Source organism: Hippopotamus amphibius, chromosome 6 (genome assembly GCF_030028045.1).
Source record: "Hippopotamus amphibius kiboko isolate mHipAmp2 chromosome 6, mHipAmp2.hap2, whole genome shotgun sequence".
Lineage (NCBI taxonomy): Eukaryota > Metazoa > Chordata > Mammalia > Artiodactyla > Hippopotamidae > Hippopotamus > Hippopotamus amphibius.
In genome coordinates, this window is record NC_080191.1 from 147960816 (window position 1) to 147972945 (window position 12130).

Genomic DNA, 12130 nt, shown 5'->3' on the forward strand with positions numbered 1-12130 from the left:
TCTAAGAACTGTAGATTAAATAACAACATAGGGCATCTCTGTAGCTAGGTAAGAGATGTTTATAAATTGTTACAAGGAACGTCTGTGGAATTTCCCAGTAAGGAAATCCTCTAACCTGCTGTCTAAATTCCAAATGTCCATTCCATTTTCCAAGTCTCAAAAAATAAACCAAAGATATCAGACTGCAAACAAAAGAAGGGCTGAAAAAGTTTGTGAATACAATTCTTTTTTTCAGCTTCTAGGCAAATGTCAGCATCTCCCGGGGCTTTAAACTGAATCCCTACAGATCCATAGGGAAAAACAGGAAATTAACACCAAAAAGATGCATCTTCTTGATCATGGAGGGGGGAGCTTTTTCTGCCCCCTGAATACACTTGCTAAACAACAACAAAAAGTGGCAATGCAAAGAACAGTCCAAGATTATCAGTGGAGATGGTATCAGTGGATACTTGATGCCATTTTCAGTATCCCTTTTTCTTACAAACAATTCATATGCATATATTAGTGTGAAGTTTTAAAGTCCATATTCCTAGAAGTGTGTACCTTCCACAATGTGAAGCCATACACCTTAAGAAAAAGTTGCAGTTACCTTATATAAATCACTATTTCCTGCTCTGCAACATTTTCAGGCAAACTCAAATTTCTGTGGATATATTCTGCATTTTTCCAAAGCAACCTGTTTTTAGTAAATCATTTTTATGATTTCTTTAGCATATACTTCTCCCATTCATAAGGCACTAAGATCCATGAGGACAATGTTCACATGTGTCTTCATTACCATATCCTCTGAATCTAGAACAATGCTAGGTACACAGCAGATGCTTAATAAATACTCATTAATGAATGAATGAACCCACATGAAACAAGCAAGAAGAAAGAAAATTGTCTTTTAAACACTGAGGCCAGTGGTTCTGAATCTCTAAAGTGAATCAGAGCTACCTGGAGGGCTTCTTAATGCACAGGCTGCTGGGTCCCATCCTGAGTTTCTGATTCAACAGGTCAGAGAGGCAGGACCTAACAGATGATCCTGAAGCTGCTAAAACGAGCATCTTACTTTGAGAACCACTGTTTAGGCAATTAACCTGCCAACCAGCTCTCAAAAAATCACAGTAAAAAGGAGAGCATTCACTGAGAATCTACCAATTGCAGAATCCTCTTCTAAGCCATGCTGGTCCTTGCTCCAAACACCCCCCAAACTGCCAACACAGGACACACATGCAAGGGGACAATACACAGACACGTGCCCAAAACAGCAAGAAGTCATTACTACGATGAGACTAAAGACATTTCATTCCTCCAGCATGTTTCTTTACGATGTATCCTACTGAGCAGTTTAATGTATTTTTCTCAGACAGAAATTACTAAACCACAGTGCATAGCCATTCTCCCTGGCACTACCCCACTTCATTTCACCTACTAATGGGAGTTTCATCTGAGGCCAGGGCACAAAATGTAGCGAGGGAGCCCATTTTAAAGCTTATTTATATTCTTAATAGTTTAGTGTCTGTAAGGACCAGAGCGATAATCAACACTCAGTCCTTAATGGTCAGAAATCAAGCAGAGGCATTGATAAGGTGCAGATATCATCTAAACTTGCCATCAGGCTGAACAGAAGGATGCACAAAAGCAATCCAACGGAATCCCATGCTCTAACTCTCCAATTATTGCATAGGTTTTTAAAGCACTGCTAGCATTAACTTCAAATGCATACTTTTCTCATGACCCTGTTCTGGATTTAAGTGCATTTATATCCAGATTATAATCAGAGAGGGTATTTAATTAGATAATGTTTGCAAGTACTTTGAAGATATAAAGTGCTCTATAAATGCTAAATATTATTATTTAAATACAGTTTGCAATTACTGCTTACAACCTATTCCACCCACCACACTGCTATAATTTGATTACAGGCAGCTAAAAAAAAAATATCTAGAAATGATGAAACCATGTGCATGTGAAGCTCAGAATTTTACCCGATGTATAAATAATTTACAGGCATTTTAAATGGAGGGTAAGGTTATAAAATCTAGTAAATCAAGGCAGTTGGCATCCACAAGACTGAGAACCACAAAATTATGCTGATTTTAATAGTTTCTTACTTATAAACCAGGTGGAAAGTAGACTGTGGCCGAAAACACAGGGCTCTTTACTCTTTTGGCTGGCAGCTCCATCTTCCATTTTCTTCACTGTAATCTTAAAATATCTGTATCCGTCTGGAAAAAAGTGTAACTCCAGGTTTTGATGTTAATAATTGTCTGGCAGATAAAAGCTTGAGAATGGCTCCTGTTCTAACATGTCTTCCCATCCTGCTCTCTTCTATGATGACCGCAAACTCAGCAGTCTTCCATTCTTAGAAAATGGAAACCTTTGAGCCTGAGTTCACGTGCCTTCCAAACACACCTGTTGGCTATTTCTCCAAAGAGAACGGCAGATTAAACGTAAACATACCATATGCACAATGCACAAGGAAATCACTGCTAATCCCAAAATGGTTCATATTTTATGCTTTCAGGTTTTTAGACAAGAACAATGAACATGTTCGAAGCTGACCTTGGTTATTTAAAAAACAAAACCACAAGGAAGAAATATTTGGAAATAACACTTAAAACACAACTACGCTCATCAAAGAGATTCTGTGCCCCAAATGAAAGGCTTCTGGGAAATCTGCGAATCCAGGGAGATAACACATCAGATAATTCTGATGTCAGGACCAGGTCCGTGAGTCAAATTCTGGCCATGTGAGTAACTACAGGCACTGGCTTTGGGGCAGGTCAGTTGTAAGCTCGGCTATACAGAAGCTTTATGACCTTTGGTAAATTAATTGATTTTTCCAAGCCTCATGTGTTCATCTATACACTTCCCTCACAGGAAACTGGAAGATAACTTGACAATGTCAGAAGCCTTAAAGATCATTTATAATTTTCACTGTAAATTGCACTTGTAAGAAGTTATTCTAAGGAAACAGATATATACAGATACTTATGTATAAAGATAAGTAATCATAATGTATAATGTATAAAAATAATGTGTACAAAGACTTCGATATAAGGATGTTTGATTATCAAAGCACTATTTGCATGAGTTGAAAAGTTGGAAATAGTGAAAAGTTTCATCAATAGGAGTTGGTTAAATGTATTATGATGCATCCCCACAGTGAAATGCTAAGCAGGCCTTAAAATATGTGAATAGAAATTTGAACACTGAATGAAGAAATCAAAAATTACATACTAATTTTTTAGGCATAATAATAGTTATATAATTTTTAAGATTGTTTATCTTTTAGAAAAGCATACCGAACTATTTACAAATGAAAGGACATGATGCTTCAAAATAATATGGGGAGAAAGAGGATGAGGGTGTAGATAAAATAAGATTGGGTACAAGTGGATAATTGTTAAGTTGGGGGCTCATCATACTGTCTACTTTTTTTAATAACAGTTTTATTTAGATTTAATTCACATTCCATAAATTCACCCTTTTGAAGTGTACAAGTGATTTTTTAGTACATGCACGGAATTGAGCGACCATCACCACTCTCTAACATTAGGACATCAGCAGTCACTTCCCACTCCCCTTCTCCTCCGGCTCCAGCAACCACTAATCTACTTTCCATCTCTATGGATTTGCCTATTCTGAACATTTCATATAAATGGAATCATATAACATGCGGCCTTTCATGTCTGGCTTCTTTCATGTAGCATAATGTTCATCCATATTAACAGGGTGTATCAACATTTCCTTTCATTACTGAATAATATGCCATCTTATGGATATAATGCATCTTGTTTATTCATTCATCAGTTGATGGATGTTTAGGTTGCTTCCACTCTGGCTATTATGAATAATGCTACTAAAAACATCTGTGAACAAGTTTTTGTGTGGATATATGTTTTCAATTCTCTTTGGTATATACCTAGGAGTGGAATTGCTGGGTCACTGGTTAACTCTCTACTTAACATTTTGAGGAACTGCCAATCTGTTTCCCAAAGTGCTGCACCATTTTACATTCCCACCAGCAGTGTAGGAGCATTCTAATATTCTTTCTATTTTTACGTAAGTTTTAAATTCCCCATGGTAAAGAATTTTTAAAATTATGCCATAGAAAAACATTAATAGTGTGCAAAAAGGCTGATTATTAAGTGTTTTAAAAAGTTGCAATAATTAAATAATCTTAATTACTTAAAACTATCTATTTAGCTATGCATAGAAAAAAACAACTAAGCCATATACCAAAATATATATGTGGTTATCACTGGGAATCATAAATTATTTTTGTTTTTTCTCCATCTTCCAAGTTTTCTGCAATGATCACGCATTGCTTTTATTTATTTTTTTTTTTATAAATTTATTTTTATTCATTTATTGGCTGTGTTAGGTCTTTGTGGCTGCACCCGGGCTCTCTCTTGTTTCGGAAAGCACAGGCTACCCTTCGTTGCAGTGCGAGGGCTTCTCAGTGCGGTGGCTTCTCTTGTTGCGGAGCACGGGCTCTACGTGCGCGGGCTTCAGTAGTTGTCGCACATGGGCTCAGTAGTTGTGGCTCGAGGGCTCTAGAGCACAGGCTTTAGAGTTGTGCCGCATGGGCTTAGTAGTTCTGCGGCATGTGGGATCTTCTCAGACCAGGGCTCAAACCCATGTCCCCTGCATTGGCAGGCAGATTCTTAACCACTGCGCCACCTGGGAAGCCCATGCATTGCTTTTATAATGAGAACAACAACAAGCTTTTTTAATTAAACAAACTTGTAACAATTCAGCAGTCTTTGCTCCCATTCCCGACTACATTTTCTAGACTCTGGAGCCCCAGAGGTCATCCTGGTGGGATTCCTAAGAAAATCAAAAATACACATTGGGGCTTCCTAGGTGGTGCAGTGGTTAAGAATCCGCCTGCCAATGCAGAGGTCATGGGTTCGATCCCAGCTCCAGGAAGATCCCACATGCCGTGGAGCAACTAAGCCCGTGTGCCAAAAAAAAAAAAAAATACACATTGCCTTCGTGAAGCTTGCTGTCTAATAGCAGACATAATCCAAGATAGAAAGTTCTTAGTGACCTTAAAAAAAAGGTATGTGGTCAGTTTGGAGAGAATTTACAAGTGATGGGGATAGTTTCTATCTGAAAGAGTCAGGGAAAATTTTGTGGAAAAGGTGGCGTTGGAATGTTGAATGTTGGGGTAGTAGGTACATAAAATGAGAATAAGGGAGGGCACCCCTAAAAAGCATGCCTGGGGAAAAGGAAGCTGTTCCCTGCGGCAGGTGAGAAGTGGCAGGGCATGGTGAGGGGCTCAGCTGAATTTTTTTTTTTTTTTTGGCTATGTTGGGTCTTCGTTGCTCTGCATGGGCTTTCTCTAGTTGTGGCGAGCAGGGTCTACTCTTTATTGTGGCGTGCAGGCTACTCACTGCGGTGGCTTCTCTTGTTGCAGAGCACAGGCTCTAGACATGAGGGCTCAGTAGTTGTGGCTCGTGGGCTCTAGAGCACAGGCTCAGTATGTGTGGCGCATGGGCTTAGCTGCTCCATGGCATGTGGTATCTTCCCAGGGATCGAACCCGTGTCCCCTGCATTGGTAGGAGGATTCTTAACCACTGCACCATCAGGGAAGTCTGGGCCCAGCTGAATTTTATCTGGTCTCGACGTAAAGAGTTCAGTCTTTGTTCTGTAGACTGTGAGGAGTCACGGAAGGCCGTGAATAAAAAATACCCAGACTGAAACTGCACTTTAGGAAGGCTAACGTGGCTGCAGTGTACAAGGGAGACTAACCGGGGGAAGACTGGTGGTAAAGACATAGGAGGTAAGTCTTGTCACGGGTTGCTGCCCAGGCAAGAGTAACTGCAGCAGGAGGACTGGACACAAGGCAACCCATGCAATACATATTAAAGAAAGATTTTTAAGGTTGGGGTAAAATAAAATGTGTTTGGAAATTTCCAGGCACCCCCTTGAGAGAAGTGGAGGCAGTCTGGGCATGTAAAAAAAGTGGATAGAGAATCATCTTTCTCTAGAAGGAAATAAGCTTCCAACCAGAATGGAAGAAATTATAAGCAGAATTCATCCAACATTTTCTATTTAAGTCCTCCCTCTCTCTCCGCTAGGAACCTTATATTTATATGTGCAGAATAACATCTCATTCAAAAATATCACCCAGATTTTCTTGGAATTCTCAGCACACTGCTAGTTCAGGCCCTGTGCTTACAGAGCTTCTTCCCCCACAGAAATGGAAGAACAGATTTGACATGAAAGCATCTTTCACACATAGGTTACCCCACATTCTATGAGAAACACAGACTCAGACTGATTCTGCTCAGATGGGCATGGCCCCCATGATTCGATCACAGTAGCTCCAAGCTGGGTGGGCTTTAGAACCACTATCACCAAAAGAAGGAATAGCGTAGAACAAGAAGGGCACAGAAGATTAATTCCAGGGCAGACAGAGACACAGAAAGAAGCAAGGGCCAACGAGCAAGTCTCAAAATTACGAGATTTCAAAGATCCTTACAGATAAATATGATATACCCATGAAAGAAAAGTGTTGAATATTCTTTCATCAACAAAATATTCCATGACCTCTTACGTCGCTGATTATGCAAACAGCAAACCATGACTATGTTAGCTTTTGTATGAAGATTACTTCAGTTAATATTGAATCCTGAAAATGATTTTGCATATTTCTCTGATGTTCTCATAACTACCACTACACCTTATTTTATTATGAGGCAATGTCATGGCAAAGAAAACATCTGTTTAATATCTCTGAAAAACAACACATATCTAATTTAAAAACGTATGCTATTATCATTTTAAGACACTGTTTTCTTACCTAATTCATGCAACTTTACTAAATTCTCATTTCAGATCAAATTTAATTAATTGCTCTGGGGTAATGACTTACTAATGTTTCATGATTTCTTTAAGCCCACAAGAGCTCTGACCAGAAGGTTTTAAATACTGGACTAGTAGTGTGTTATTTCAAGCGCCCACTACCTCCTCCACACCCACCCCACCCAAGCAAGCTTTGAAAAGGTACAGGCACAATAAATGTGTTTTTATTTGAATAATGGTTAATTCATGAAGGGGAGAAAAAGTTTTAAAAAAAAGAAAAGAAGAGTTTTTAATGTATAATGCTGATACTTGATACTGGTTTAGAAATACACTAATCTCCAAAAAGCTTCTGAGCTGAACACAGGGCGAGCAAAGGTCAACTGAGGCCATCAGAGAGTCAGATAAAGGCCATGAGAGGTCAATATAAGGCCATACTGGTACATTCAAAGGAAAAAAGTACTATTAAAAAGATGCAAGACCTTCTGATATCTTTTTCTCAGGATCATTTTCTGTTACATACAATCATTGGGATCAAATGTTGGTGGAATCAAGTTTCCCATAAAATTCTATTTAATCATGGAATAGCATATTTGTGTAGTGCTTTACAGTTTTCAAAGCACTGCCATAAACACTTTATTGATTTTTGAGACCTGTGTATGAGGAAGGCAAGCAGCTATGATCATTTTCATTTTTGAGTTAATTATGGATAAAGGGCTGATCCAAAGTCACAGAATTAATAAGACATGGACATAGAACCCAGTGCTCAGTCCACTCCATTAACTCATTCATTTATTCAACTAACTGGGACTGGACTCAGAGATGAACAAGAGCTAGCCTCTGGACCCAAGGAGCCCACAGTTTAGTGAGCAGGTAGAAAGAAAGCCTTATACCATTTATAACACAAGCGCAAAAAGCATAGCAGGAAAAATGCATGCAAGTCTTCCAGATGAGGTCAACTCTTAAATTCAGGTTTCAATGGAGAAAGAAATAGCTAGGCCCAGAAGGGAGTGAGGGGTAGAGGGAGGAAGACAAGCGGAGGTCATCCAATTCTGTTCAAACAGAAAAGTGAGTGCGAGTCCTGGCAGAAACTTAGAGTATGAAGTCAGCAGTGGTCAATCTTGGCCTTGACTGCCTTATTCTGTGGGCCAAGCTAAGGACAGCCAAGGTGCTCAGATTCAGATATATGCTAATCTCCAAAAAGCTTTCTGGGCTGACCTCACCTCCCATGTAATAAAGCATACTGGTGGCACATTTCATTTCTTTTAATACTGTCATAACTTGAAGGAAGGATGACTCGAGCCCTGCATTTGAATGAGTAGATTGTTTTCTGTAGCCTATGTAAGTATACACACATTTCATACACCCACAAAGTTCATATCCACAATACTATATACAATATAAATATCCACATAGATCATACAAAACATACACAGAGCTCTATAAATCTTGCATGCAGAGACATCTGAATTAATGTGTATGTCTAGACCAACCCTTTGAGATATGTTTGGATGGAAAAGGGTTACGGAGAAAGAGGTTACCATGCAGGACAACCATCTGTCCTAGATGATTCAGACAGTCATTTGCCTGCAGAGGAAGAATTGAAGAGGGGTTGGACAAGGTGAATTCCAAAGATGCCTTAAGGCTCCATGGTTTAATGTTTTATGAGCTTACCTGCATGAAGCAGTTTCTCTATTTTTGATAAATAAAATTCCATGACCCTGGTGAAATAGTTCCTCTCTGCCATTTTTGGGGGCTCAGGCAGAAAATGTATTATTGATATCTGATTTAGCCACAATGTGACTTAGAGAAAAGAGCAGTGAATGAGAAGTCAGGAAACCTAGATCCTCTCCCCAAACCATCCTTCTCCCCTCCCCCACTCACCCCACCTTCAAGCAAGGAGGGAGCTGTGTGACCTTGGGCAACAGACCTCACCTCTCTATGTTTCAGCTTCCGGTGTATTAAATGAAAGGAGTGGTTAAGTGTTCTACAATTCTCTTCCAGCTCTAAATCATTCCCCTCCCTCAAGACAGTTTATCTCCAGAGCTCTAAAAGTCAGAACTAATAAAACTGGATTCAGATCACCACTTTTCTAACCATCCTCTCTTTTCTTACTTTTTAAAACCATCCAAATCTTGCATAAAGTGATCAGTGCTGTCATTGGTTGCTCTGGTCTAAATTATGCATTGTTGCTATTTGGGGAAAATTTAGTCTGGGTCCAGTCTGGGATCTCTGGCTGAGAACAATAAGCCCCCAAAGTGAGAAAGGATAAAGGCCTCTCCAGACAGGATCTGCTTTTAATGCATTGAGCTCAGAGTTTACAAAAAGGGCATTGATTGTGTATATTAAAGAGCCACCAAAACAGCAAGAGACTGGTAAAGCTGCAGCAAATTCTCCTAGATGCCACTGACCTTGACTGCATTTCAGGGGTCAGGCATTCCCTAGGAAGTTCTCAGCAGGCAGGCTTTCCTGAGGGTTTAGGAACAAATGAGACCTCTCATCTACATGAGCCCATCTCTCCTAATCTGGGAAAACAGAAAAAGATTATCTGCCCTTTGATTTGTGGCGATTACCTCTGTGGCCTTTGGACGCAACTCAGGGTCTGCACAACCCACCCACCACAAGACTGGTTGTAGACCCCAGCCCTCGGGGATGCAATTGTCCCCACACATCTGCATTTAAGTCCTCCAGCCAGCAGTTTCCTATCTCCTGAGTTAGCTGGAAGCTCTAGCCCTCCCTCTTTCCACACCTCCTGCAGGCAGAAATACAGTGGCAAAGCACTAAAGCCCAAGCCACAAAGAGCAATTTCAGTGAATTGTGCAAAGATATCTTTTCAAAATACTGATCTCTGGAGCGCAGATCTTCCATGTGTGAACTGCACTCCAGGTCGTCTGGTGAGCCCTTGTGGTTGCTCAGAAGCCTGCAAGCTCTATGCTCGGTATCTCAGAAAACCTTCCCCAGGGAAAAGCCCACAAGGGACACCTCCAGACCAAGCCCAACTTAAAATCATATCAGAGCGCTATCCATTAGAGAAGCGATGTTGAGATTCCGGCTCAGGGAAATCGCAAGTCTTGCCCATTGTTCAGACTGCCATCCCCCCTCTCCCCCCTCCCCTGCTTCGCCACTTTCCTCTACCCTGAAGTCTGGGCCATCCATCCACCTGATTAACCCGCTGGCAGCAACTCCCGGCGCAGAAAGTAGGGCAAATGAATACACACAGTCTGTAAAGCAGGAAGCCACAGACTTGGCCAAAGCACCCACCCTGTTACCAATCCCCACCCCCAGCTGCCCAGAGGGCAGCGGGGTCTGAATGTGGCATTTCGGCGCCAGGCAAATAGACAGCTTACTGTAATAACGCATGAATGAGCTTTTGCTACCCAACTATCAAAAAAAGCCATTTCAAATGGCATCTCTGTTCCTTCTCGGCCCCTTGACTGCCTCGCAGAAACCTCACCTCTGAGATGGAAGGATTAAGGAGAAAGGGAGGAGGGGTTCAAAGGAGAGGGGTAGGCAGGGAGAGAGAGGATTAACGAGACTAAAGAAAAAGTACCACTTTGACCATAAAGGTAGCTCTTTAAAACGTGGAGAAGAAAGCAATGTCAAGGAAAGTACTGAAGATTCAGGTACATAACCCCAAGATCTGGCATCCATCTAACAATGTATTCCTCAGGAGGGCGTGTGAACTTCCAAGCTTCACCCATCCTGCCTGTCTCTGTGTTGAGAGACACCATCCATTCGGTCTCACGACCCTCCTTGCCTCCTGGACATACAATTGCTTTTTTTTAATTTATTTATTTTTGGTTCAAGAGAGGAAAAAGCCGTGCTAAGATTGGTAGCCAATCCTCCTCAGACCCCCGCTGCTGCTGCCACCCCCACCCCTCACCCCTCTTCCCGGCAGGCAGCATCTAATTAATATGGCAAGAAGCTCTGCCCCCTTCCCCGAAGGAGTGTGTTGGGATTGGGGGGTGGGGAGGCGTCGAGGCTGCACTCGGATTCCTGGTATTCCGATCTCAAAACAACAGCAAAATGGATTCTATATCAGTGATGTCTCAGTCAATACAATGAAACGGCGTCTGAGGCAATTCACGGGAGGGTGAATGCAGACCGGGGGGCTGGAGGAGGGCAGGTAGGTGCTTTACAAAGGACTGGCCACAGACAGAGAACACACACACACACACACACACACACACACACACACACACAGCCGGGAGTTCCGGTCTAATTGGGGGAAGGCAGAGAACACATCCTCTCACCTGCTTAAGTTCAGCCATAAAACTGAAATGTCACAGCCACAAAGTCAGAGAGCACAGGCAAGGGCTGAGGTAAACCCATAAATAAAGGTGAGCCGGGGCGCGGACGGCAGACAAGGGGGGAGGGGAGGCAGCTGCCAGCTACGAGACCAGCATAGCAATAGCTGCCCCCTCGGAGCGGCAGGTCTGGCCTCGTGGGGACGGCCAGGCTCACCATGTCATCGTGCAGGTAGCTGGAGAACGTGAGGGGCCAGTGCCTTTATTCACGCTGTTGTTATTCTTTTCGCAGAAAGGGACAGTGGGGTCTGGAGCCTTGGCGCTACACGACTGCCCGGGGCTTGTGTACACACACACACACACACACACACGAGCCTTTCATTGTAATGCTCTTACACCGGTCTAAGATGCCACTGGCGTAAGCTCCACGCGTCCTCGGGGGAGCTCTGGCTGCCCCCCAAAGGAGGACACGTACCGCACAGCGCCTGCCGCGGGGGCTTAGCCAAGAGCTAACGCTCAGCAGACCCCGAGTCGGAACCAGAATCCAGGTTCCCTCGCGCCCCGTTCGCCCGCCTCTGCGCAGCAGCCCGAGCCCCGGTTCCGAGCGCCGAGCCCCTTCACCCTGACCCAAACACTGGAAAGAGATCAGAAAACATGGTCCGCTCACCCTCAAAGCCGAGAGATCGATTTCATCCAGGCTGCGAGCCGGGGAGTCGCTCGCCATGTCGACTTCTTCGCGGGAGAAATGGACCAAAACCACCCCGAAGAGTCTCCCTTGGAAATTCCACCTTGGTCTATCTCCCTCGCGTCCTCATGCGGGTGTCGCGCCAGAGGCCCGGGGCCCAGCCTCCCCCGCCCACCCCGGCCTCACAGCGCCGGATCGCGATCCTCCGCGCGCCGGTCCGCGGGGTCCGCCAGCCCAACCTGCGCGGATCTCCAAGCCCGGAGCCGCGGTGCGTGTGGGCTGCGCGCCCTGAGCGGCTAAGGGCGCTGGGGCTGCGTGGGTGTATTTAAATGGGACATGCTTCTTTGCTTGTGCGTGGATGGCGGCTGCATTGGCTGTTATAATGAGACACATCAAC

General features: G+C 43.1%; 1 protein-coding gene across 6 annotated transcripts in view; it reads right to left on the reverse strand.

The window, feature by feature from the left end:
* The window catches only part of TNIK (TRAF2 and NCK interacting kinase), a 385050-nt gene extending 373160 nt beyond the window's left edge, over window positions 1-11890 (reverse strand). For all 6 annotated transcript variants that reach the window (XM_057738433.1, XM_057738432.1, XM_057738430.1 and 3 more), the window contains exon 1: window positions 11716-11890. In XM_057738433.1, coding sequence (XP_057594416.1) covers window positions 11716-11772 — 57 coding nt within the window. In that variant the 5' untranslated portion in view covers window positions 11773-11890. The remainder of the gene's footprint in view (window positions 1-11715) is intronic.
* Between the last annotated feature and the right edge of the window lie 240 nt (window positions 11891-12130).